Raw genomic sequence first — 27,910 nt, forward strand, 5'->3', positions numbered from 1 at the left:
CACCCGCTCGATCGACACACTAACCACAATCGTTCACCCCCCCCCGCTCGATCGACACACTAACCACAATTGTTCACCCCCCCCGATCGACACACTAACCACAATCGTTCACCCCCCCCCTCGATCGACACACTAACCACAATCATTCACCCCCACCCCCCCCACCCCACCCCCCGACACAGCCGTGTGTCCCGTCTACAAGATGCCCCGCAGAGACTCGCCAAGGCTCCTTCCACAGCTCCTTCCAAACCCCCCCACCTCTAGAAGGACAAGGGGGTGGGGGGGCAGCAGACACAGCCACCGCCTGCGAGTTCCCCCTCCTTCCCCGAGCCCCTCACACCATCCCGACTCGGAAACATATCGGCCGTTCCTTCACTGTGGCTGGGGTCGGAATCCCGGAACTCCCTCCCTAACAGCGCCGTGGGTGTACCTACACCACACACACACGGGGACTGACTGACTTACTAATCCTACCCCCCCCCCACAACTCCCCACCCAGTCATCGCCAGAGAGAAAGAGAGAGAGAGACGGGATATTTTGCAACGAGGATTTTTATTGAAAATTTCGCTGGAAGTTGGAGTCAGCACCGATCGCAAACGGACAACTCTCTGCCCATCCGCTTGTTGGGAGGGAGAAGGGAAGAAGAAGGTTTTGGGGGGCATGGGGGGAGGTTGGTGGGTGAGACGGGTGGCCCCGCATCTGTGGGAGGGAGGGGAGGAGGTCCAGGAGCTATCGAGCCCCACAGTGTGTGTATGTGTGTGTGTGTGTGTGTGAGTGTGAGTGTGTGTGTGTGTGTGTGTGTGTGTGTGTGTATGTGTGTGTGTGTGAGTGTGTGTGTGTGTGTGTGTGTGTGAGTGTGTGTGTATGTGTGTGTGTGTGCGTGCGGGGGGGATAGTTTAGTTGTGGGGACGTTATGGTTACGGTGATGGATCGATGAATGGGGGAGCAGGATGGGGTTGGTGGGCGGGGGGTGGGGAAGGGGTTCCCGCAGTTTTTTGGGAGGGGGGTTGGGGGGGTGCGGGGAGGCCAGTTGGAGGGTCCCACAGTTGTGCGAATGGGGAGAGGGCGGTGGGTGTGGGGGTGGTGAAGGAACCTGTGATTGTTTCCCATCCCACATACAGACTCTTTGTGTGTGATGGATTGGAGAGTGGGGGGGTGGGGGGGGCGTCAGTTTTTGGGGAGGGTGAAGGGCCCCACGGATGCGGGAGGGTGGGTTGGGGGGGTGGTGGGGGAGACAAGTGAGGGCGTCGGTGGGGGTGGGGGGGCTACTGAGAGTTTAATGAGTTAGCCAGTCCCGTACAGTGTGGGCCAGAGATTGGGTTGGGGGGGATGGTTGGATAAAGGGGGCTCTTGGGAATGGAAGGATTGGAGGTTTTGGGGGGGGGGGTGGGGAGGGGTGGTGATTGGGGAACCGGGGATGGGGGCCAGGGAAGTGCCCCCCCCCCCCCCCCCCCCCAACGCCGCCACCCCCCCACCCCACCCAGGCTCTGATTTTGAGCCGCAAACTCAATGGTTGGCCATGATCTCCTTGAGCCAGTCGAGGTGGGTGTAGATATTGGTGTAAACGGCGTACGTGTAGGCCCGACAGGCCTCGTCGTAGGAGAGGATGCCGGTGGCGTACTCCACGCCCCCCTCCTCCACCACGAAGGGGGCGCCCCGGTCCCCCCGGCACACATTCTCCTCCAGCGCCGAGCGCTGGGTGCAGAACAGGTCGGGGGCGTCCTCGGCGAAGAGGCCGGGCTGCTTCTGGGCCAGCTGGTGCAGGCACTGGCTGGCATTGGTGATCCCCAGCTCCACGTACAGCAGGTGGGTGGCGGGCTTCAGCTCCACGCCCATCCCCCAGCCTGCCAGATGGCCCACCTTGCCCGGGGCAGCCAGGTCGTGCGCGGGCAGGCAGATGGGCATGATATGATTGGAGTAGGTGATGTTCTCCTTGAGTTTGACCAGGGCCAGGTCGTTGCTGTAGACCACGGCATCGTTGGTCTTTTGGTGGGTGAAGATCTTGTCGATGTGGACCTCGTGGGCACTGTCCATTTCCCGGGCATCCTCAATGCCCACGTAGGCATGGAAATTGGCCTTGATCTCTGCCTCCGAACGCCCCTCTCCCTGGAGGGCGTGGGCGCTGGTCAGCATCCACTGGTGGGCAATCAGTGCCCCGTCGATGATCTCCCCATCGGCCCCCCGCAGCAGCATGCTCCAAGGAGAGGCTCCGTTCACCACCATCCGGCCCCCCACCACCCGCTGGTGGGTCTCCAAATGGACCACGGGACGGCCACAGAGAACTAGAGAGAGAGAGAGAGGGAGAGAACATCAGACTGATCCCTCACCGAGAGAGAGGGAGAGACAGAGAGAGAGAGGGAGGAGAGAACATCAGACTGACCCCTCACCGAGTGAGAGAGACAGAGAGAGAGAGAGAGACAGAGAGAGAGATAGAGTTGGAGAGACAGAGAGAGAGACAGAGCGAGAAACAGAGAGACGCAGAGAGATACAGAGAGAGAGAGACAGAGAGACACGCAGAGACAGAGAGAGTCTCCCTGTGTAACAGAGGTCCCTGATGGAAGGCAGACAGAGTAAATATGATTCTGTACCTGGCTCGCACGTAGGGATTTCAAAATCAAGGTCAGTGTTTCCCCATTTCCCTTCGATCGTACAGACATAAACACCTAGACAGCACAACAGGGGTTAGAATGCAGTACGGCAAACTGATATATCGCCCGGTACACCCCCCACACTCCCCCGCAGAGCCCATCACCAATCAGCACCGACCCTCCCACAGTGCGGTGCTCCCTCAGCAGTGACCCTCCCACAGTGCGGTGCTCCCACAGCACTGACCCTCCCGCAGTGCAGTACTCCCTCAGCGCTGACCCTTCCACATTGCGGAACTCCCTCAGCACTGACCCTCCCACAGTGTGGCGCTCCCTCAGCACTGACCCTCCCACAGTGTGGCGCTCCCTCAGCACTGACCCTCCCACAGTGTGGCGCTCCCTCAGCACTGACCCTCCCACAGTGCGGCGCTCCCTCAGCACTGACCCACCCACAGTGTGGCGCTCCCTCAGCTCTGACCCTCCCACAGTACAGCGCTCCCTCAGCACTGACCCTCCAACAGTGCGGCGCTCCCTCAGTGCCGACACTCCAACAGTGCGGCGCTCCCTCAGCACTGGCCCTCCCACAGTGCGGATCTCCCTCAGCACTGACCCTCCCACAGTGCGGTGCTCCCTCAGCACTGACCCTCCCACAGTGCGGTGCTCCCTCAGCACTGACCCTCCCACAGTGCGGTGCTCCCTCAGCACTGACCCTCCCACAGTGCGGTGCTCCCTCAGCACCGACCCTCCCACAGTGCGGCACTCCCTCAGCACTGACCCTCCCACAGTGCGGCGCTCCCTCAGCACTGACCCTCCCACAGTGTGGCGCTCCCTCAGCACTGACCCTCCCACAGTGCGGTGCTCCCTCAGCACTGACCCTCCCACAGTGCGGTGCTCCCTCAGCACTGACCCTCCCACAGTGCGGCTATCTCTCGGCACCGACCCTCCCACAGTGCGGTGCTCCCTCAGTAATGACCCTCCCACAGTGCGGTGCTCCCTCAGTAATGACCCTCTCACAGTGCGGCGCTCCCTCAGCACTGACCCTCCCACAGTGCGGTGCTCCCTCAGCACTGACCCACCCACAGTGCGGTTCTCCCTCAGCACTGACCCTCCCACAGTGCGGTTCTCCCTCAGCTCTGTCTGTGGACAGATTTCTCGAACCCACCTTCATCGCTGAAATCTCTTTCGTGGTAGTTTGCGTCACAAGTATATTTGATCGCAGAGAGATACGACGTGACCCCGTGCGGAGTCACGTATTCAAAGTGTCCGTGTTCGATATCCTTCGGAACGCCGCAGGAAACTGAGAGATAGAAAGGGAGGGAAGGAGAATTCCTCAATCTGGGACACTGAGATCGAACCAACGCAGGATTCAAACAGACCCTTCTGCCAATCCAGTTCCTGCTCTCCCCTTCGATCGGCCATTGCTTGATCGAATTTTAACCCCAGCCCCACAATCTCACCGCTCCCCCCTCTAATCTTTCCTCAGTCAGGATAGGGAGACGGGAACTGTGCTCCGAGTGTGGGTCTAATCGAGGGGATAGGGAGACGGGAACTGCGCCCCGAGTGTGGGTCTAATCGAGGGATAGGTAGACGGGAACTGTGCCCCGAGTGTGGGTCTAACCGAGGGGATAGGGAGACGGGAACTGTGCTCCGAGTGTGGGTCTAACCGAGGGGATAGGCAGACGGGAACTGTGCTCCGAGTGTGGGTCTAACCGAGGGGATAGGGAGACGGGAACTGTGCTCCGAGTGTGGGTCTAATCGAGGGGATAGGGAGACGGGAACTGTGCTCCGAGTGTGGGTCCTACCGAGGGTAGGGAGACGGGAACTGTGCTCCGAGTGTGGTGTAACCGAGGGGATAGGGAGACAGGAACTGTGCACGGTGCTCCGAGTGTGGTGTAACGGAGGGGATAGGAGACTGTGTGTTACTGAGGTTAATCTCTCTCTCACCTTCCTGACGTTCTGGGAATTTGTACTTCAGTTTTGCGATCTTCGACTCGGTATGTTCTGTACAAATGTACAAAACTAGAGACCAGAGGGAGAGAGAGAGAGAGAGAGACAGAGACAGGCTGAGAACAAATCCCAGATAATCGGATCCACATTTACCCAAACCATCGCAGTGTCACACACCCTCCCCCGGTATCTGAAATATCCCCCTCCACCTCGATTTCATCATTCTAACCCCCTCCCCTACCCCCCTGGGGCGGAGGCTGGAAGGGGAGCGAGGGAGACAGGGAGAGGGCGGGGGGAGCGAGGGAGACAGGGAGAGGGCGGGGGGAGTGAGGGAGACAGGGAGAGGGCGGGGGAGAGAGGGAGACAGGGAGAGGGCGGGGGAGTGAGGGAGACTGGGAGAGGGCTGGGGGAGCGAGGGAGACAGGGAGAGGGCGGTGGGAGCGAGGGAGACAGGGAGAGGGCGGGGGAGAGAGGGAGACAGGGAGAGGGCGGGGGGAGAGAGGGAGACAGGGAGAGGGAGGGGGGAGCGAGGGAGACGGGGAGAGGGCGGGGGGAGCGAGGGAGAGGGGGAGAGGGCAGGGGGAGCGAGGGAGACGGGGAGAGGGCGGGGGGAGCGAGGGAGATGGGGAGAAGGTGGAGGGAGTGAGGGAGACGGGGAGAGGGTGCGGGAGCGAGGGAGAGTCGCAAAAACCCAGCTTGCAGGTGCAGCAGGTGGTCAGGAAGGCGAATGGGATGCTGGCCTTCATAGCGAGGGGATTGAATATAAAAGTAGGGAGGTCTTGCTGCAGCTGTATAGGGCATTGGTGAGGCCGCAGCTGGAGTACTGTGTGCAGTTTTGGGCGCCGCACTTGCGCAAGGATATTTTGGCCTTGGAGGGAGTGCAGAGGAGGTTTACTAGACTGATACCGGAGTTGAGGGGATTGAACTATGAGGAGAGGCTGAATAAACTAGGCTTGTACTCGTTAGAGTTTAGAAGAATGAGGGAGATCTCATTGAGACATATAAGATGATGAATGGGATGGATAGGATAGAGGTGGAAAGACTCTTCCCGCTCAGAAAGGACAGTAGGACTAGGGGGCACAGCCTCAAGATAAAGGGGAGGCGGTTTAGAACGGAGTTGAGGAGGAACTTCTTCACTCAAAGGGTGGTGAATCTCTGGAATTCTCTGCCCGTTGAAGTGGTGGAGGCTGCCTTGCTAAATATTTTTAAGACGCGGGTTGATGGGTTTTTGATAAGCGAGGGGATTAAGGGTTATGGGGAGAGGGCGGGAAAGTGGAACTGAGCCACAACAGATCAGCCATGATCTTATTGAATGGCGGGGCAGGCTCGAAGGGCTAGATGGCCTACTCCTGCTCCTATTTCTTATGTATCTTATGAGAGGGGAAGAAGGTGGAGGGAGTGAGGGAGATGGGGAGAGGGCGGGGGGAGCGAGGGAGACGGGCAGAGGGCGGGGGAGCGAGGGAGACGGGGAGAGGGCGGTGGGGAGCGAGGGAGACGGGGAGAGGGCAGGGGGAGAGGGGAAGAGGGTTGGGGGAGTGAGGGAGAGGGGAAAGGGCGGTGGGGAGCGAGGGAGACGGGGAGAGGGCAGGGTGAATGAGGGATGGGCCTCAGAGTGTGGGATTTACAACAGCTAATTTTGGATTTCCTCAAATTGCTCCCAAACCCATTCCAAAATTGCCTAATATTCTGATCACTCTTTCCTGGATCTCCCAGCTTAGCAAGGTCACAAACCCTCCCAGTTTCAGCCAACACACTGGGCTAGAAATATTCTCTTCCTGGTTGTGTCCTTGGTAGAATGAACCAGAAGTTTACCCGACTCTGAAGCTGCTTCTCTCGGTCTGGGAACAATCGCTCCAATTTACCAGGGGAACTCTTCACAGCGTTCCTTATCGCGCAGGTTTGCTGCTTATCCGACATGGCCATCCTTTGATATCAGGACGGCTGGCGCTTCTCCCATCATTCTCGAATAAAAAACTATCACTGGTGGCACCCCCACCACCCCAGGCCCACTCGCGATCTCCTCAGTTAACCCGGTAAACATTGCGAACACAATCTTGGTCGCATTGTAACCATAACCCGGAGGCCGGTGGGTGGAGCACAATCGACACAGCTCACTCAGAGAAGAATAAGAACAGCGTGTCATCGAACATTCAGTGAGTGTCCGGTGAATTTGGCTGGCAATACACCTGTATCCCCAAATTCCATCAACGTCAGGTTACAGGCTGCCCTAGAATATTTCAGCCCAATAGTCAGCAGAAGGGGATGCACGATTTTCTCGATTACACTTTGATGGTTCGCCCCCCCCCCCCCCCCCCCCCCCCCGGACACCAGTGTTACCTACCCTCCTCGGGATTCTCGAGGCGGTAGACCGGGACATCGCAATCATACTGGATGTCGGAAAGATAGGTGTCATTATCGTGATGAGACATATATTCATATTGTCCGTAAGAAATGTAGCAGTGAACTAAAACAGGAGGAGAGAGAGAGAGAGAGATGGAGAGGGGATGCAGTGAGGCACAGATCAGTAACGCATTTAGTCCTTCAACTCCCACACACAGTGTGTAGCTCCCTCAGCACTGACCCTCCCACAGTGCGGCGCTCCCTCAGCACTGACCCTCCCACAGTGCGGCGCTCCCTCAGCACTGACCCTCCCACAGTGCGGCGCCCCCTCAGCACTGACCCTCCCACTGTGTGGTGCTCCCTCAGCACTGACCCTCCCACAGTGCGGCGCCCCCTCAGCACTGACCCTCCCACAGTGCGGTGCTCCCTCAGCACTGACCCTATCCCAGTGCGGCGCTCCCTCAGCAATGACCCTCCCACAGTGCGGTGCTCCGTCAGCAATGACCCTCCCACAGTGCGGCGCTCTCTCAGCACTGACCCTCCCACAGTGCGGTGCTCCCTCAGCACTGACCCTCCCACAGCGTGGTGCTCCCTCAGCACTGACCCTCCCACAGTGCGGCGCTCCCTCAGCACTCACCCTCCCACAGTGCGGTGCTCCCTCAGCACTGACCCTCCCACAGTGCGGCGCTCCCTCAGCACTGACACTCCCACAGTGCGGCGCTCCCTCAGCACTGACCCTCCCACAGTGCGGCGCTCTCTCAGCACTGACCCTCCCACAGTGCGGCGCTCCCTCAGCACTGACCCTCCCACAGTGCGGCACTCCCTCAGCACTGACCCTCCCACAGTGCGGCGCTCCCTCAGCACTGACCCCCCCACAGTGCGGTGCTCCCTCAGCTCTGACCCTATCACAGTGCGGCGCTCCCTCAGCACTGACCCTCCCACAGTGCGGCGCTCCCTCAGCACTGACCCTCCCACAGTGCGGCGCTCCCTCAGCACTGACCCTCCCACAGTGTGGCGCTCCCTCAGCACTGACCATTTCACAGTGCGGCGCTCTCTCAGCACTGACCCTCCCACAGTGCGGCGCTCCCTCATCACTGACCCTCCCACAGTGCGGCGCTCCCTCAGCACTGACCCTCCCACAGTGCGGCGCTCCCTCAGCACTGACCCTCCCACAGTGCGGCGCCCCCTCAGCACTGACCCTCCCACAGTGCGGCGCTCCCTCAGCACTGACCCTCCCACAGTGCGGCGCTCCCTCAGCACTGACCCTCCCACAGTGCGGCGCTCCCTCAGCACTGACCCTCCCACAGTGTGGCGCTCCCTCAGCACTGACCATTTCACAGTGCGGCGCTCCCTCAGCACTGACCCTCCCACAGTGCGGTGCTACCTCAGCACTGACCCTCCCGCAGTGCGGCGCTCCCTCAGCACTGACGCTCCCACTGTGCGGCGCTCCCTCAGCACTGACCCTCCCACAGTGCGGTGCACCCTCAGCACTGACCCTCCCACAGTGCGGCGCTCCCTCAGCACTGACCCTCCCACAGTGCGGCGCTCCCTCAGCACTGACCCTCCCACAGTGCGGCGCTCCCTCAGCACTGACCCTCCCACAGTGTGGCGCTCTCTCAGCACTGACCCTCCCACAGTGCGGCGCTCCCTCAGCACTGACCCACCCACAGTGCGGTGCTCCCTCAGCTCTGACCCTATCACAGTGCGGCGCTCCCTCAGCACTGACCCTCCCACAGTGCGGCGCCCCCTCAGCACTGACCCTCCCACATTGCGGCGCTCCCTCAGCACTGACCCTCCCACAGTGCGGCGCTCCTTCAGCACTGACCCTCCCACAGTGCGACGCGCCCTCAGCACTGACCCTCCCACAGTGCGGTGCTCCCTCAGCACTGACCCTCCCCACAGTGCGGCGCTCCCTCAGCACCGACCCTCCCACAGTGCGGCGCTCCCTCAGCACTGACCCTCCCACAGTGCGGCACTCCCTCAGCACCGACCCTCCACAGTGCGGCGCTCCCTCAGCACTGACCCTCCCACAGTGCGGCGCTCCCTCAGCACCGACCCTCCCACAGTGCGGCGCTCCCTCAGCACTGACCCTCCCACAGTGTGGCGCTCCCTCAGCACTGACCCTCCCACAGTGCGGCGCTCCCTCAGCACCGACCCTCCCACAGTGCGGTGCTCCCTCAGCACTGACCCTCCCACAGTGCGGCGCTCCCTCAGCACTGACCCTCCCACAGTGCGGTGCTCCCTCAGCACTGACCCTCCGACAGTGCGGCGCTCTCTCAGCACTAACCCTCCCACAGTGCGGCGCTCCCTCAGCACTGACCCTCCCACAGTGCCACGCTCCCTCAGCACCGACCCTCCCACAGTGCGGTGCTCCCTCAGCACTGACCCTCACACAGTGCGGCGCTCCCTCAGCACTGACCCTCACACAGTGTGGCGCTCCCTCAGTTCTGACCATCCCACAGGACGGCGCTCCCTCAGCACTGACCCTCCCACAGTGCGACTCACCCACACATCGATTGAGGTGTGATAATGCTCCAATCAAACAGAGCAACATCAAACGGAACTGGAAAGTCCTGCAGGAATAAAACACAGAAAATATCTATTTCCAAATAAACGATGTCTTTGCCAAGAAGGAAAACTGTCCCCATCTAACACTACTATGACAAGTACAGCACGGGGTTAGATACAGAGTAAAGCTCCCTCTACACTGTCCCCCATCAAACACTCCCTGGACAGGTACAGCACGGGGTTAACTTGAGTGTAAATCTCCATCTACACTGTCCCCCCATCAAACACTCCCAGGACAGGTACAGCACAGGGTTAGATACAGAGTAAATCTCCCTCTACACTGTCCCCCCATCAAACACTCCCAGGACAGGTACAGCACGGTGTTAGATACAGAGTAAAGCTCCCTCTACACTGTCCCCCATCAAACACTCCCAGGACAGGTACAGCAGGGGGTTAGATACATCGTAAAGCTCCCTCTACATGTCCCCATCAAACACTCCCAGGACAGATACAGCACGGGGTTAGATAGAGAGTAAAGCTCCCTCTACACTGTCCCCATCAAACACTCCCAGGACAGGTACAGCATGGGGTGAGATACAGAGTAAATCTCCCCTTGGCCGGTGTTCTCACCCCATGTTGAGACTGTGTCTGTGCGTCCGCGGGCAATCGGAGCTGTTCTTGGAGGAGACGGGTGTCCGCTGGGCTTGGTGCTTTGCAATTGCTCTCTCTGCGCAGATCCCGCTGCTTTTCACCCTCTCTCCCTCTTGTGTCCCCTCCCCACTGCCCAGATCTGTAACTTTCCATTGAGTTAGTGACTGTAGAGTCAGCGACTGGCCAGTCTCCACCCCCCCACCCCCCCTCCGCCGTCCTCCACTCTCCTTCCCGTCTCCAGCCCTCCCCTTCCCGCATCTGCCATCCCTTATCTCCCGAACCTTCCCCCACTGAACTCACCAGAGGCAAACAGTTCAGTGTCGACAGATGAATCTGTAAAATTGGGAAGCAGTTGCTAAGGCACTCGGGTAGAGTTTTTTTTTAACCTTACTATAAATTAGAACGGTGAGGAATCCCGGTACTCTACATAGGAAGAGTGTCCCAACCCTCCCCCCTCCTCTAACCTCAAAAAGAGAGAGAGAGAGAGAGGCTGTGTCTGAGAGCAGGGAAGTTTGTTTTTGTTTTGGAGTGTGCTGTAAGGGCTTTGGCTCACAGCGCCACAGAGATAAGGGTGGGGCAAGCTAAGTTATCAGTTTTTTTTTACTTTTTCCTCTGGGTTACTGAAAAGGGGCAAGTACGGGTGTGAGGCCAGTGTGTTGCTGCCAGTGGAACATGTGGGAGGTCTGGGAGGCTCCTGGTCCACCAGACACCCACACCTGTGCTCGGTGTGTGGAGTTCCATTCCCTATGGAACCAGGTTAAGGAGCTGCAAACGCAGCTTGAGGACCCTCGGCTCATTAGAGAGAGAACCAGGGGATAATTGACGGGAGCGACCAGCAAGTGGTCACACCGGGGCAACGGGAAGAAGGCACATGGGTAACTATCAGGGAGGGGAAACCTCAGGTGGTGGAGAGCACACCGGTGGATGTCCCCCTTCAACATAAGTACTCCTGCCTGAGTACTACTGGGGGTGGGGGGACAGCTCATCCGAGGGAGGCAGCAGTGGCCAGCTCTCTGGAGCTGAGCCGGTCTGTCAAAAAATTAAAAAAGAGAGCAGAAAGGTAGTATTAATAGGGGACTCCACAGTGAGGTGGGGGGGGGGGGGGGTGGCGGACAGGCGTTTGTGCGGACGTAGGCGTGAGTCGCGGATGGTGGTTTGTCTCCCTGGGACTGGGATTCGGGATGTCTCTGGGCGTGTCCCAGCATCCTGAAGGGGGAGGGTGAGGAACCGGAGGTTGTAGTGCATATCGGTACTGCTGAGGTCGGCAGGGAGAGGGAGGCAGTGGTGAAAAGGGACTATAGGGAACTGGGTAGGCGGCTGAGGAAGAGGAAAGCGAAGGTAGTAATCTCAGGATTGCTGCCTGTGCCACGGGAGAATGAGGGCAGGAACGGAATGAGGTGGAGGGTGAGTGCGTGGCTGAGGGACTGGAGCAGGGGGGGCAGGGATTCCGGGTTCCTGGATCATTGGGACCTCTTTAGGGGCAGGTGTGACCTGTACAGTAAAGACGGGTGGCACTTAAATCCCAGGGGGACCAATATCTTGGTGGGAAGACTGGCTAAGGCTACTGTGGTGGGGGGCTTTAAACTAGAAAGGATGGGGGGAGGGAATAGTGATGGGGAGACTGGGACGGAGGAGGTTAGCTCCCAGGTAGGGGAGGACTGCAGGCAGTATGAGAGGGAGGTTAGACAGGGGGTGGAGAAGGGAAATGCCCAGACTGAGGGGCTGAGGTGTGTCTATTTTAACGCCAGGAGTGTAGTGAATAAGGTAGATGAGCTTAGGGCGTGGATTGCTGCTTGGGAATGTGATGTGGTGGCCATTACGGAGACTTGGATGTCTCAGGGACAGGACTGGGTACTTCAGGTGCCGGGATTCAGATGCTTCAGGAAGGACAGGGAGGGTGGCAGAAGAGGTGGTGGAGTGGCTCTGTTGATCAGGGACAGTATCACGGCGGCAGAGAAGGTGGATGCCGTGGAGGGACTGTCTACAGACTCTCTGTGGGTGGGAGTTATGAACAGCAAAGGGTCGATAACTTTGCTGGGTGTTTTCTATAGGCCGCCCAATAGTGACAGGAAAGTTGAGGTGCAGATAGGGAAACAGATCCTAGAGAGATGTAGTAATAACAGAGATGTCGTGATGGGAGACTTCAATTTCCCAAACATCGACTGGAATATCCCAAGGGTAGGGGGTTTGGATGGGGAGGAGTTTGTTAGGTGTGTTCAGGAAGGTTTCCTGACAGTACGTGGATAAGCCTACGAGGGGAGAGGCTGTACTTGACCTGGTGCTGGCTAATGAACCAGGACAGGTGTCGGATCTCTCGGTGGGAGAGCATCTCGGGGATGGAGATCATAATTCTATCTCCTTCACAACAGCATTGGAAAGAGATAGGATCAGGCAGGCTAGGAAGGTGTTTGTCTGGGGTAAGGGGAAATACAAAGACCTCAGGCAGACAATTGGACAAATAAACTGGAAGGAGGTGTTCTTGGGGAAAAGTACCGAAGGAAGGTGGTGGATATTCAAGGAATGTTTGTCTGGAGCTCTGCACGACAACGTTCCAATGAGACAAGGAGGCTTTGGTAGGTCGCGGGAACCGTGGTGCACGAAGGCTGTGGTGAACCTAGTCAGGAAGAAAAGGAAGGTGTACAAAAGGTTCAGGGAGCTAGGAGATGTTAAGGATCTTGAGGAGTATAAGGATTGTAGAAAGGAGCTTAAAAGGGAAATGAGGAGAGCCAGAAGGGGTCATGAGAAGACCTTGGCGAGTAAGATTAAGGAGAATCCCAAGGCCTTCTATAAATATGTGAAAAGTAAAAGGATGAGAAGAGAAGGGATAGGACCTATAAAAGGTGAAGGGGGAAAGGTCTGTGTGGAACCGGAAGAAATGGCAGAGGTGCTTAATGAGTACTTTGCCTCAGTATTCACAGTGGAAACTGATCTGGGAGATTTTGCTACAGGTTTGCAGCAGATGGAAAAGATTGAGTATGTGGATATTAAGGAGGAGGATGTGGTGGAACTTTTGAATTCTATCAAGATAGATAAGTCGCCTGGACCAGATGGGATGTACCCCAGGATACTGTGGGAGGTGAGGGAGGTGATTGCAGAGCCTCTGGCAATGATCTTTGCGTCGTCAATGGAGACGGGAGAGGTTCCGGAGGATTGGAGGATTGCGGATGTGGTTCCTATTTTCAAGAAAGGGAACAGAGGTAGCCCGGGAAATTACCGACCGGTGAGTCTGACCTCAGTGGTTGGTAAGCTGATGGAGAGGCTCCTGAGGGACAAGATTTATGAGCATTTGGAGAGGTTTGGCATGATCAGAAATAGTCAGCATGGTTTTGTCAAGGGCAGATCGTGCCTTATGAGCCTAGTTGAGTTCTTTGAAAATGTGACTGAACACATTGACGAAGGAAGAGCGGTGGATGTGGTTTACATGGACTTCAGCAAGGCGTTTGATAAGGGCCCTCATGCAAGACTTCTTGAGAAGGTGAGAGGGCATGGGATCCAAGTGGCTTTGGCCTTGTGGATCCAGAACTGGCTTGTGTGCAGAAGGCAGAGAGTGGTTGTGGATGAGTCTTTTTCTGCATGGAGGTCGGTCACCAGTGGAGTGCCCCAGGGATCTGTTCTAGGACCCTTGCTGTTTGTCATTTTCATAAATGTCCTGGATGAGGAAGTGGAGGGATAGGTTAGTAAGTTCGCCGATGACATGAAGGTCGGTGGTGTTATGGATGGTCTGGAAGGATGGCAAAAGTTGCAACAGGACATAAATAGGATGCAGGACTGGGCGGAGAAGTGGCAGATGGACTTCAACGCGGATAAATGTGTAGTCGTCCATTTTGGCAGAACCAATGGGATGAACGAGTACACTATCAAGGGCAGGAGTCTTAGCAGTGTTGAAGAGCAGAAGGGTCTTGGGGTCCGGGTCCACAGGACTCTTAAATTGGCCTCGCAGGTGGAGGATGTGGTCAAGAAGGCGTATGGTGTACTGGCCTTCATTAATCGAGGGATTGAGTTTAGGAGTCGGGAGGTAATGCTGCAACTTTATAAGACCCTTGTCAAGCCTCATTTGGAGTACTGTGCGCAGTTCTGGTCGCCTCACTGTAGGAAGGACGTAGAAGCTATTGAAAGGGTACAGAGGAGATTTACAAGGATGTTGCCTGGATTAGGAGGCATGCCTTATGAAGATAGGTTGAGGGAGCTGGGACTCTTCTCCCTGGAGAGACGAAGGTTGAGAGGTGACCTGATAGAGGTTTATAAAATGTTGAGAGGAATAGATAGGGTGGATTCTCAGAGGCTATTTCCCCGGGTTGAAATGGTCGCTACGAGAGGACACAGATTTAAGGTGCTGGGAAGCAAGTACAGAGGAGATGTTAGGGGTAAGTTTTTCACTCAGAGGGTGGTGAGTGAGTGGAATCGACTGCCGTCAGTGGTGGTAGAGGCGAATTCGCTGGGGTCTTTTAAAAGACTTCTGGATGAGTATATGGGATTTAATGGGATTGGGGGTTATAGATAGGTCTATGGATTGGTAGGTATACAAGTGATCGGCGCAACTCGTGGGCCGAAGGGCCTGTTTGTGCTGTAGTGTTCTATGTTCTATGTTGTATCAGGGACCTGGGTTCAATTCCAGGCTTGGGTCACTGTCTGTGCGGAGTTTGGACCTTCTCCTCATGTCTGTGTGGCTTTCCTCCGGATGCTCCACTGTCCTCTCACACTCCAAAAGACATGCTGGATTCAAAAAAGTAATTCTTCTGTGTGTGTGTGTGTGTGTATACATTTTTTAAATTTTAATCCGTCCTCAGTCTAAATGGTAATTTCTTCCCCTGAATCATGTCTAATTTTATTCTTTATTTCCCTTCCTGACAGTGAACATAATCACAATTGCAACACTGACGAGCAGAAACTGTGGTCTGTCCAAATGTGTGACTCGTTACCTGGTGGCCATGTCAGTGGGGGATCTGCTGGTCATTATCCTCGACCTGATATTGAGACACATTCCCATTCTTTATTGGGAACAGTTTTATTCCCTGCTGTCACTCCCTGTGTGTAATATCCACGCCGTCCTGCTTTATGCAGCCACTGACTGTTCTGTCTGGTTCACCGTCACTTTCACCTTTGATCGATTTGTGGCCATTTGCTGTCCCAAGCTGAAAAGTAAATATTGCAGTGAGAAAACAGCGACTGTGGTTCTGAGAACAGTGACGGTGCTGAGCTGTTTAAAGAACAGTTTCTGGTATTTTATGTTATTAAATATATATCAGGTGGGGAACCTCCCCTGGTTTTGTGAAATCAGAATGAACATTATGTTCTCTCCGGTCTGGGTAATAATCGAGTTCCTCCACAATATTCTAACCCCGGCTGTCCCATTCGCCCTGATTCTGCTGCTCAATGCTCTCACTGTCAGATACATTTTAGTGAGCAGCAGAGCCCGCAAGAGACTCCGGACTCACAACAGTGGGCAGAATCCCAGACATCCAGAAATGGAGCATCGAAGGAAATCCATCATTTTACTATTTGTTATATCAGCCAATTTCATCCTGTTATGGTCGACATTAATGGTTTATTCTATATGGACTCGGATGTATAATTTGCTCCATCAGTCGTTATGGTTTGATCTTTCTTTTATGGAATTGGGCTTCATTCTGCAACTGACAAGCTGCTGCACAAACACTGCCATTTATGCAGTGACACAGACTCACTTCAGGCAGCAGGTAAAAGATCTGCTGAAATATCCCCTTACTGCAATTCTTCATTTCAATACACCCTGAGAGGAAACTACAACTGCAAGACCCCTGACTCTTCCTGATTGGCATTCATACGGTAAACAACAAAACAGCCTCACAGAGACAGAGGACATGACAGTAGAGAGAGTGGGCAGAGTCATTAACATTGAAAGTGATAGACAGACAGAGACTGACAGAGAGAGGGAAGGGCTCAAAGACCTGGAGAGAGACAGATTTTGAAAGAGTTTCTATCAGATACAATGAAAAAAACAGAGAGAGAAAGAGAGAGAGAGAAAGGACAAGGACAGAGAGAAATTCTCACAGAGTGAGAGAAACAGGGATAGAGAGTGGAAGAAATTGTGAGGGAGATGAACATGGAATGAGAAAGGGAGACATAGGAAGACAGATGGGAGGACATAATAAGAAAGGGAGAGGGAGATTAAGAGAGAAAGGGAGACAGAAAGGGAGGCGGGGGAAATAGTCAAAAGCAGAGAAAAACAGTGATACCGAGACAGAGAGCATGAGCGAATGGGAAAGAGTGAAACTGAATGAATACAATGGACACAGCAAGAGCAAAAAACATTGTGAGGTGGAGGGAGAAAGAGGAATAAGAAAAGGGGAGCAGAGACAGTGAGGGAGAGAGAGATGGAGACGGCGTGGGGCAAGGAGAGTGAGACTGAGAGGGGGCAGGGGAGACCAAGGAAGAGGATAGGGAAAGGGAGACTGAGGGAGAGGCAGAGAGACAGTAAGAGAGAAAGAGCAACTTACAGAGAGAGAGAGAAAGGCACAGATACATTTGTGATCTTCCACAATGTATTTGAAAGAACATTTGTGAATTTGCTTCTCCTGAGTGTAAGAAATAGAAGGGGTACATGATTGAGAACTCATGGTGAATAACATTAGTTCCAGTCTTTACCACTTTTTAACCCGAAACTGTTTCTACATGTTAGATATGCAGCTCATATGTATATTTTAAATCCTTTGTGATCTTGCGATTTGATTGGTCTGTGGGAATAAAGTGCAGTGGAACTTGATTCATTCACACTTTTCTATCTATTTCCATGATCCAAAGTTCTCCTTTCACTCCACGGAAATTCTGTCCTCTCTCCGGGAATTGCAAACAAAATAATTAAAACTTGCTGAATTACAGGCAAAAGAAATAAAGGGGGCAAGGGAAAGGGAGAAGGAAAAACAGAGAGACTTGTTTCTCATCGGAAACTGGCCTTCAAATGTAAACGTCGGCTACTGTTGGTGGAGGTAAAGGGCAAAGTACAGTCTGAGGGTAGTGATGAGGATTGTGAGAGAATGAGGGGCAGAAAATAAATCAGGAGATAAAAAAGGCAATGTTATAATAATCATGGGGGATTTCAATTTGCAGGTGGACAGGCAAAATCAGGTAGGTCGTGGATCCCAAGAGAAGGAATTTGTGGAATGTCTAAGGTGTCTTTGGAGCAGCTTGTGACAGAACCTAATAGGGAACAGGCAATTCTGGATTTGGTGATGTGTAATGAGGCAGACTTGATTAGGGAACTGAAGGTGAAGGAACCCTAAGTGAGCAGTGACCACAATAGGATAGAATTTACCCTGTAGTTTGAGACGAAGGAGCTGGAATCAGATGTACCGGCGTTAGAGTTAAATAAAGGTAACTTCAAAGACATGAGGGAGGAACTGGCCCGAGTTGATTGGAAAGGGAGCCAAGTAGGGAAGGCAGTGGAACTGCAACTGCAGGAGTTCATAGATCATAGAACCCTACAGTGCAGATAAAGGCCCTTCGGCCCATCGAGTCTGCACCGAACACAATCCCACCCAGGCCCTACCCCCATATCCCTACATACTATACCTACTAATCCCTCTAACTTATGCATTCCTGGAGACTAAGGGGCAATTTCTTAGTATGGCCGATCAGCCTAACCCACACATCTTTGGACTGTGGGAGGAAACTGGAGTACCCGGAGGAAACCCACACAGACATGAGGAGAATGTGCAAACTCCACATAGACAGTGACCCGAGCTGGGAATCGAACCCAGGACCCTGGAGCTGTGAAGCAGCAGTGCTAACCACTGTGCTACCGTGCTGCCCAGCTGTTGGGAATTATTCGCGAGGCACAACAGAAATTCATCCCATGGAGGAAGAAACATGTGAAGGGGAGGATGAAGCATCCATGGCTGATGAGGGAAGTCAGGGGCAGCATAAAAGCAAAAGGAAAAGCAAACAAAGTGGCAAGGATTAGTGGGAAGACAGAGGATTGGGAAATCTAAAAAAGCAATAAGGAGGGTGAAGATGAAATGTGTATGTAAGCTCGCTAGTAATATAAAAGAAGTTAGGAAGAGTATTTTTTTCAATATATAAAGGGTGAGAGAGGCAAAAAAAAGCCACTGGACTACTGGAAAATTAGGCTGGAGAAGGAATATTGGGAAACAAAGAAATGACTGATGAACTGAATAGTTACTTTGCATCAGTATTAATGGTAGAAGAGAGCAGTGGGATGCCAGAGCTCCAGGAGATTCAGTGGGGCACAGGTGAGTGAGTGACCATTACTGAGGAGAAGGTTCTGGGGTAACTGAAAGGTTTGAAGGTGGATAAATCACCTGGACGGGACGGACTACACCCCAGGATTTTAAAATAGATACCTGAGGAAATTGTGGAGACATTGATGGTGATCTTTTAGGAATCACTGGAGGCAGGGATGGTACCATGGGACTGGAAAGTAGCTAATGTAACATTGCTGGTTAAGAAGGGAGGGAGGGAACAGATGGGAAATTGTAGGCCTGTTAACCTGATTCCGGTCAGTGGCAAGATTTTACAGTCCATTATTAAAGATGAGATTGCAGAGTACTTGGAAGTGTGGGAGGAAACCGGTGAAAACCCACGCAAACACGGGGAGAATGTGCAGACCCTGCCACAGACAGCTCCTCAAAGTGGGAATGGGGTCCTTGGCGCTGTGAAGTAGCAGTGCCAACCACTGTGCCACCCACCTCCCCCCAGCACCCAACAGGGGCACCACAAACTGGACAATTTCTGAGCTGATTGTCACTGGGAGGGACTGTGGACACAACATGGGGACACATAAGGAGAACTTTCAAGTCTTCTTCACCATTCTATTGGATCAGGGTTGATTTGTGGGTCAGCTCCAACCCTTCCATCTTTGACCCACCACCTTTTAGATATTTTTATGGAAGAGGAATCTATAAATTCTGATCTTGGGACATTTCAGTTGAAATTCCAGGAGCAGACACACAGCCTTCCTCCTTCCCAGTGTCTCTGAGCAGCTGAACTTGGGGATTCTTTGGGGCAGAGACTCTGCTGCTGCTGCTGCTATTTCCCTTCCGGGCCACCAGGTGCTGCTGTAACCCTCCCGGCCGCTGCTGCTGCTGCTCCTGCCATGTCACCTCTTGGCGGCGCTCTCGGGGGAGGTCGCTGTCCGTTGTGAGGAACATCCGGGGCCTGTAGAGAGGGGGCGTGGCCAGCCGCCATGTTGACGTGACGTTTCACCAGCCCCGCCCCCTCCAAACCACCGTTTATTTTATGAAAACATAAAGAGAGAGAAAGAGAAACCGACTGCTGAGAAAGTGAGAGAAATTCCGAGGCGGAAATCCCGCGGGAATGGAATTAAAATTAAATTAAATATTAAAGATACTTTATAAAGTACGGAACTGCGCATGCGCCATAGGATCACCCACAACACACCGCGCGGGGTTGTTTTTTTTCATCCGTGAATTAAAATTTAAAAGGAAACGGTGCTGCCGAGAAAGGAGAAGGAACCGAAAGTCTGACGGTTGAGGAAGTGAATAATAATCATCAAGGTTCAAAATGTTAAAAGATTCAAATCAAGCTGTCTGTGCGCCTGTGCGGGAGGGGCATTGACGCCGCGTCTCCCCTGGCAACGCAAGATGGCCGCCGCTGTGATTGTGGCGCAGGCGCGGTGAGGTGCTGCCTGCTGCCCCATTGTCCAGACTGCCCCCAGTGGATGTGGTGGGGAGGTGCAGCAACAATCCCAGTTTCAATGGGGGGAGAGAGGCTGCAATCTGCTCCCTGTTGTTCACTCCTCTTCACCCCCAGTCCCAGCATTGCAGAGTGTTTAAACAAGAGAGGGCATTGTCACAGCAGCAGCACCTTGACCATCAACACCCTCCCCTAGATATCAAACTTCCCCCCACCCCAAACCCCACTTTAAATCATAGGGTCCCCGACAGCGCATCGAGTCTGGGTCAACACAACATCTGACCCTATTCCTGAACTGCACACACTTACCCTCTAAGCTGCACATCTTTGGAGAATTGATCCACCTAACCTTTGGGGGAGAAAACCGCAGCACGCGGAGGAAACCCACGCATAAGAACATAAGAAATAGGAGCAGGAGTAGGCCATCTAGCCCTTCGAGCCTGCCCCGCCACTCAATAAGATCATGGCTGATCTGAAGTGGATCAGTTCCACTTTCCCGCTTTCTCCCCATAACCCTTAATTCCCTTGCCTACCAAAAACCTATCTACCCGTGACTTAAATATACTTAGCGAGGCAGCCTCCACCACTTCAACGGGCAGAGAATTCCAGAGATTCACCACCCTTTGAGTGAAGAAGTTCCTCCTCAACTCTGATTTAAACTGCTCCCCCCTTATCTTGAGGCTGTGCCCTCTAGTCCTGCTGTCCTTTCTAAGCAGGAAGGATCTCTCTACCTCTACCCTATCCATCCCTTTCATTATCTTATACATCTCTATAAGATCCCCCCTCATCCTTCTAAACTCCAACGAATACAGACCCAGTCTATTTAGTCTCTCTTCATAGTCCAACCCCCTCATCTCAGGCATCAGCCTAGTGAACCTTCTTTGCACTCCCTCCAAGGCCAAAATGTCCTTGCGCAAGTGCGGCGACCAACACAGTACTCCAGCTGCGGCCTCACCAATGCCCTATACAGCCGCAGCAAGACCTCCCTGCTTTTATATTCAATCCCCCTCGCTATAAAGGCCAGCATCCCATTCGCCTTCCTGACCACCTGCTGCACCTGCAGGCTGGGTTTTTGCGACTCATGCACAAGGACCCCCAGGTCCCTCTGCACCGTCGCATGCTGCAGCTTTTCACCCTTTAAATAGTAATCCCTCCTACTATTATTTCTGCCAAAGTGGATAACCTCACACTTGCTAACATTATACTCCATCTGCCAGGTCCTCGCCCATTCGCTCAGCCTATCCAGATCCCTCTGCAGACTTTCCACACCCTCCATGCAATTTGCTTTTCCACTCATCTTCGTGTCATCAGCAAATTTTGTCACCCTACACTCAGCCCCCTCCTTCAGATCATCTATGTAAATGGTAAATAGCTGAGGCCCCAGCACAGATCCCTGTGGCACTCCAGTAGTCACCAAGCGCCAACCAGAATAGCACCCATTATAGCGAGGCACCAAATAGCGAGGCATCTTGAGGAGAAGTGTTTGATAGAGCAGATGCAGCACGGATTCGTTAAGGGGAAGTTGTGTCTTACGAATTTATTTGGAATTCATTTGAATTCATTTGGAGTACTGTGCACAGTTCTGGTCGCCTCACTATAGGAAGGACGTGGAAGCTATTGAAAGGGTACAGAGGAGATTTACAAGGATGTTGCCTGGATTGGGAGGCATGCCTTATGAAGATAGGTTGAGGCAGCTGGGACTCTTTTCCCTGGAGAGACGAAGGTTGAGAGGCGACCTGATAGAAGTTTATAAAATGTTGAGAGGAATAGATAGGGTGGATTCTCAGAGGCTATTTCCCCGGTTGAAATGGTCGCTACGAGAGGACATAGATTTAAGGTGCGGGGAGGCAAGTACAGAAGTGATGTTAGGGGTAAGTTTTTCACTCAGAGGGTGGTGAGTGAATGGAATCGGCTGCCATCAGTGGTGGTGGAGGTGAACTCGCTGGGGTCTTTTAAAAGACTTCTGGATGAGTATATGGGATTTAATGGGAGTGGGGGTTATAGATAGGTCTATAGATTGGTAGGTGTTGATGTGATCAGCGCAACATGTGGGCCGAAGGGCCTGTTTGTGCTGTAGTGTTCTATGTTCTATGTTCAATTGGAATTCTATGAGGATGTGTCTAGTGCGGTGGACAGAGGGGAACCGGTGGAGGTGGTGTTTCTCGATTTTCAGAAGGCGTTTGATAAGGTGCCGCACAAAAGGTTGTTACAGAAGGTTAGGGGGCATGGAGTTGGGGGTAAGGTGTTAGCGTGGATAGAGGATTGGCTGTCTAACAGGAGGCAGAGAGTTGATATCAATGGGTGCTATTCGGATTGGCGGTTGATGACTAGTGGAGTGCCCCAGGGATCGGTGCTGGGGCCTCAACTATTTAACCATTTATATAGATGATCTGGAGGAGGGGGCTGAGTGTAGGGTGTTGAAATTTGCTGATGACACGAAGATAAGCGGAGAAGCAAATTGTGCGGAGGGTGTGGAAAGTCTGCAGAGGGATCTGGATAGGCTGAGCGAGTGGGCGAGGACCTGGCAGATGGAATACAATGTTAGCAAGTGTGAGGTTATCCACTTTGGCAGAAATAATAGTAGGAGGGATTATTATTTAAAGGGTGAAAAGCTGCAGCATGCGACGGTGCAGAGGGACCTGGGGGTCCTTGTGTATGAGTCACAAAAACCCAGTCTGCAGGTGCAGCAGGTGGTCAGGAAGGCGAATGGGATGCTGGCCTTTATAGCGAGGGGGATTGAATATAAAAGCAGGGAGGTCTTGCTGCAACTGTACAGGGCATTGGTGAGGCTGTAGCTGGAGTACTGTGTGCAGTTTTGGTCGCCACACTTGCGCAAGGATATTTTGGCCTTGGAGGGAGTGCAGAGGAGGTTCACTAGGCTGATACTGGAGATGAGGGGGTTGGACTATGAAGAGAGATGAAATAGACTGGGTCTGTACTCGTTGGAGTTTAGAAGGATGAGGGGAGAACTTATAGAGGCGTATAAGATAATGAAGGGGATGGATAGGGTAGAGATAGAGAGATTCTTCCCGCTCAGAAAGGACAGCAGGACTAGAGGGCACAGCCTCAAGATAAGGGGGGAGCAGTTTAGATCAGAGTTGAGGAACTTCTTCACCCAAAGGGTGGTGAATCTCTGGAATTCTCTGCCCGTTGAAGTGGTGGAGGCTGCCTCGCTAAATATATTTAAGTCACGGGTAGATAGGTTTTTGACAGACAAGGGAATTAAGGGTTATGGGGAGAAAGCGGGAAAGTGGAACTGAGCCGCTTCAGATCAGCCATGATCTTATTCAATGGCGGGGCAGGCTCGAAGGGCTAGATGGCCTACTCCTGCTCCTATTTCTTATGTTCCTCCTAAATTCTCATCCAAATCAATAACATAAATGCCAAATAACAGTGGACCTAGCACCGATCCCTGAGACACACCGCTGGTCACAGGCCCCCAGCTTGAAAAACAATCCTCTTCAACCGCATTCTGTCTTCTTTCATTGAGCCAATTCTGTATCCATTTGGTTACCTCTCCCTGGATCCCACGAGATTTCACTTTATACACCAATCTACCATGAGGTAACTTGCTAAAGAACTTGCTAAACTCCATTTAGACAACATCAATAGCATTACCCTCATCTACCTTCTTGGTTACTCCTTCAAAAAACCCAAACAAATTCCTGAAATATGATTTTCCACTTTTAAAGTCATACTGACTGTCCCTAATCTGTTCTTGCCTCTTTAAATGCCTGTACATCCCATCGCTCAGAATTCCTTCTGACAACTTACCCAGTACAGATGTTAGGTTCACCAGCCTCTCGCTCTCAGGATTTAACCTGCAATACTTCATTTAACACAGACACGATATTTGCCTCCCTTTAATACTCAGGTACATCACCTGTGGCTCTCAATGTTTCAAATATCTTTCCACGGGGCCCACAATTTCCTCCCTAGCTTCCCAGAACGTCATGGGATTCAGTACATCAGGTCCGGAGATTTATCTATCTTGATGTGATTTAAGATTTCCAACAACTACTTATCTGTAATATGTAAACTCCTCAAAACCTCACAACATCTGTCCACAGGTTCTGTGAATGCATGCTAATTCAACAATAATTACTGATAACAAATATTCATTTATCATCTCACCCATCTCTTGTGGATTCGCACATCGATGACCTTGCTGACAGTTAAACGGCCCTATTCTCTCACGGGTTACTATTTTGTCCTTTCCATATTTGAATAATCTCTTTAGATTCTCCTTTGCCTTGCCTGCCAAAACAATCTTGCATCCCCTTTTTGCACTCCTGGTTTCTCTCTAAACTTTCCTCCTTCATGTTGTTTTTCATTGTTAAATGTAAATATTGTTCACAGATTATTGTGAATTTGCCATTCCTGTTGTTTGTTTTACAATTTAACAACAGTTTCTCTTTTTTTAATAACTTCCAACAGATCAGACCACTGTTCCTCCCTGGGTTTCATCGATTTCCTCATATTTCTTCCAAATCGCGACAATGAATAATTTAAATCCAACATTCCAGGTTTTCCTCTGCGATGTGATATGTGCTCATGAGGTTTACAACTGTGGGTTTATAGTAATGGCAAAATCAATTCATCAATTGTGGGAATAAGAGCCTGGAAAGAATGATGCTAACAAGGGACAGGAACATCACAGGGGTTGGTGTAAAAAGTGGGACTTCAGTTTATGGTGTGTAGCTGATAGATCTCGAACAGGGCAGCCCATGTTGATGTTGGACCAGTGAAACCCGTGTTCTGAGACAGTCAGAGAGGAGAAGAGTGTGAGATTTGACATAGCAGCAGCAGGGCACTGTGTGTTAATGCTGCTGCGGTGCTCCTGATTATTTAATAAGATTTTTAAACATTAGGCATTGTGGCACAGGCGTAACAAGGAGCATAGAGTTAAATTATTCTTTCAACAAGAGCATAAGCTAGCAAGAGAATTGTTTACACATATAAATGCAATAAGAGATATAGACAAGTAGTTATTATTTAAAACATATATTCTGATATTTGAAATGTATTGTACGAATCTTTTTTTTTCACTTTAGCCAAAGGCGAATTATCACAAGGTGTAATGGTAAAGACAAATAGTTCAGAACCTAAACCCTGGGAAGTTTAGTGTTCACAAAACTCATCAGAAAGTTTCATATTGTAACTTCATGACTTGATTCTTCATTGTCCAGACCTTGGAGGGAAGCTTGCCCAGGTGTGGGTCCACGGGGCTTTATATTTTGACAATGATCTAGGAGGAACATTCACTTTGACCCGGATAGTGAGAGTCCAGGGTGACCTGCCAATGGGGAAGTGACTGTAGTGAAGTGATGGGTGTTCATATCCGGAGTGAAAGGATGAATGAGACCTCATTATACTGGATAGTTAATTGGCTGAAGTAAATATCAGGGATTATTGCTGGTAAGTAAACAATAAAGATGATGCTTGCTAAGCTCATATAAGCAGGAATGATCAATAAGGACATTATTTTTCATCTGTCCTGAATTGTAAACATCAGATTTATTCAGGGTGGTCCTGCTGCCCCATTTGAGAGCTGCCTCGACCTTTCGATGATCACCTGGCAGCTCCTGGTTAAAGTTTGGTCATTGGTTCGGAAACTCTGGCTTTGTGAATGTTCTATGGTCTGAGATTTCCTGACAGTTCTGGTCAACACGGCTACCCCACCAATAGGCAATCAGGAGGATATAAGATCTGAATTTGCAGAATCAAAACCCTTCAGGAAAAGTTTATAACATTATGTGAACTGTCTAAAGGTGTTCAGTGTTTTAAATGTTATACGTATTTTTTTATTAACATGTGAGCTTTAATATATAACAGATTGTCGTCGACTTTATGAAGTGTAGAGGAGAACATGCCCCTGTCGACATCCACAGGGTCGAGATCTTTACGTTTTAGGTGCCCAGGTCACCAACAACCTGCCCTGGTCCCCCAGTGCCGACACTATAGTTAAGAAAGCCCCACCAACTTGTCTACTTTCTCAGAAGAATAAGGAAATTTGACATATCAGAGTCTCACAGACTTTTACAGATGTACCATAGACAACATTCTTTCTGCTTGTATCACAGCTTGGTATTGTTTCTGCTCTGCTCAAGGCCACAAGGAAGTACAATATGTGATGAATGTAACCCAATCAATCCCACAGTCTCCAATCCATTGGCTCTGTCCACACTTCCTGTTACCTCGGCTAAGTAGCCAGTGTAATTAAGGAGCCCACGCACCCTGGACATTCTCTCTTCCACCTTCTTCCATTGGGAATAAGGTCCAAAAATCTGAGCTCATGGACGAATCAGCTCAAGGACAACTTCTCTCCTTGTGCTATCAGGCTTTTGAATGGACTTACCTTGTATTTAGTTGATCTTTCTCCACTTCCTAGCTATGACTGTGACTCTACCCTCTGCACACTCTCATTTCCTTCTCTATGAGCGGTATGTTTTGTCTTTATAGAACAAGAAACAATGTTTTTTCAGTATAGAATAACACGTGTGACAATAATGAATTAAATTACATCAAATCAAATCAACATCATAATTATTCTGGAATATATTTATCACGATTTTAGATAACTCAACGTTTTATACAGTGGGCACACCTTTTGTGGCAGCTGATTGAAGTTTCCCTTAGGGATTATGATAGCCTGCCCATTTACCAGCTGAATTCCCTAAAGGATCCAGTTGTTTGTTTTGGGTGTGACAACTAATTCAAGTTTTAATCAGGTTTCATATTCCATTTAACATAGAAACAGAGTAACATAGAACAGCAAAGCACAGTAAGCCCTCCAGCCCTCAATGTTGTGCTGAGCTATGTCCGAACTCAAGATCAAGCTATTCCACTCCCTATCACTGTGGTGTGTTCCATGTGCCTGTCCAATTGTAGTTCCTTGAAAATTTGAAAGCTTGAAAGTTCCGAAGGTATCTGACTCCACTGTCACAGCAGGCAGTGGATTCCACACCCCAACCACTCTCTGAGTAAAGAATCTACTTCGGACATCCCTCCTATATCTCCCACCATGAACCGAATAGTTATGCTCCTAGTAACAGCGACATCCACTTGAGGAAATAGTCTTTGCACGTCCACCCTATCTATCCCCCTCGGTGAACTGTGTGACAAGTACAAGGGGCAGAGAGTGGGTTTAATTTGAACAAAAGTGATTCCAGCCACCATCCCCCTACCCCCAACCCGCAACACATGTCCATTAAAGAAAGGGTGTTTTTCTCATTTCTGAATCCACCTCTTGTTTGTGTTCGTCCATTTTCACAGCCCATCAGTTTGCACTGATCTCATTCTATATGGGATTTCCCGCAGTAAAATCGGGAGCAGGAAACATAAGAGGCTTTGATTATTTTCCATAATCTGCAAACACGACAATAATTTTGACAATTTGTGCTTTTGTTTTATTGAAACAAACAGAGATTGATAACAGAAATAAAGTTGTACAGAGCAAGACTACAATAACAGAAACCATAATGGTTATAGTTTTCTTGTGAGGTTGGAATCCACAATCACAAATCCACTGGTGTATGCCTTCATAACTCAGAAGGCTGAAGGTGATGGGGGGAGGGGATGATGTTCATTTTCAAAGATAAATTCTGTAATTTGATGTATCTTTATGACAACAATTTCTATGATCAATTCACAATTAATTGTAACATTGGACAGTGTAACAGATGCAGACTATATGAGATTATCTATCATTTTAATTTGACCTGGTAACACTGCGTTAGTTTTCTTTTGTTGCAATGAATTTAAAAGCAGTTTAATAGCCAATGTAGAGGTGAAGAAATCTATGTTCCATTCGAGTCACGACATTCTATACCTCTCAACATCTTATAAACCTCTATCAGGTGGCCTCTCATCCTTCATCTCTCCAGGGAGAAGAGACCGAGCTCCCTCAACCTATTCTCATAAGGCAAACCAATCATTTGCCCAAGCTAACCAATCATCTGCCCATGATCATATATTACAGCTTTACCTTATTTAACAGCTGTCCGTGACCCACCTTGTCAAATACCTTCTGTACATCCAGATACACCACATCCACAGGTTCCCCATTGTCCAGTATATATGGAGTATTCTCAAATAATTCCACCAAATTAGTCAAACATGAACTTTCCTTCATGAACCCAGGAAGCATCTTACCAACGGGACAATTTATATCTAGATGACTCGCTGTTTTTTCCTTGATGAAATATTCAAGCATTTTCCCCGTTACA

At 51.3% G+C, this 27,910-nt stretch overlaps 1 protein-coding gene across 1 annotated transcript in view; it reads right to left on the reverse strand.

Moving 5' to 3' along the window:
- Window positions 1-1,485: 1,485 nt before the first annotated feature.
- Window positions 1,486-27,910, reverse strand: part of LOC145337433 (haptoglobin-like) — an 85,936-nt gene continuing 59,511 nt past the window's right edge. Inside the window, exons 2-6 of the mRNA XM_080182207.1 lie at window positions 6,874-6,996; window positions 4,530-4,604; window positions 3,748-3,882; window positions 2,589-2,663; window positions 1,486-2,282 (exon numbers count right to left, since the gene is read on the reverse strand). Coding sequence (XP_080038333.1) covers window positions 1,507-2,282; window positions 2,589-2,663; window positions 3,748-3,882; window positions 4,530-4,604; window positions 6,874-6,996 — 1,184 coding nt within the window. The 3' untranslated portion in view covers window positions 1,486-1,506. The remainder of the gene's footprint in view (window positions 2,283-2,588; window positions 2,664-3,747; window positions 3,883-4,529; window positions 4,605-6,873; window positions 6,997-27,910) is intronic.

This window comes from Carcharhinus amblyrhynchos, unplaced genomic scaffold (assembly GCF_965287045.1).
Source record: "Carcharhinus amblyrhynchos unplaced genomic scaffold, sCarAmb.v2.hapA scaffold_48, whole genome shotgun sequence".
Taxonomy (NCBI): domain Eukaryota; kingdom Metazoa; phylum Chordata; class Chondrichthyes; order Carcharhiniformes; family Carcharhinidae; genus Carcharhinus; species Carcharhinus amblyrhynchos.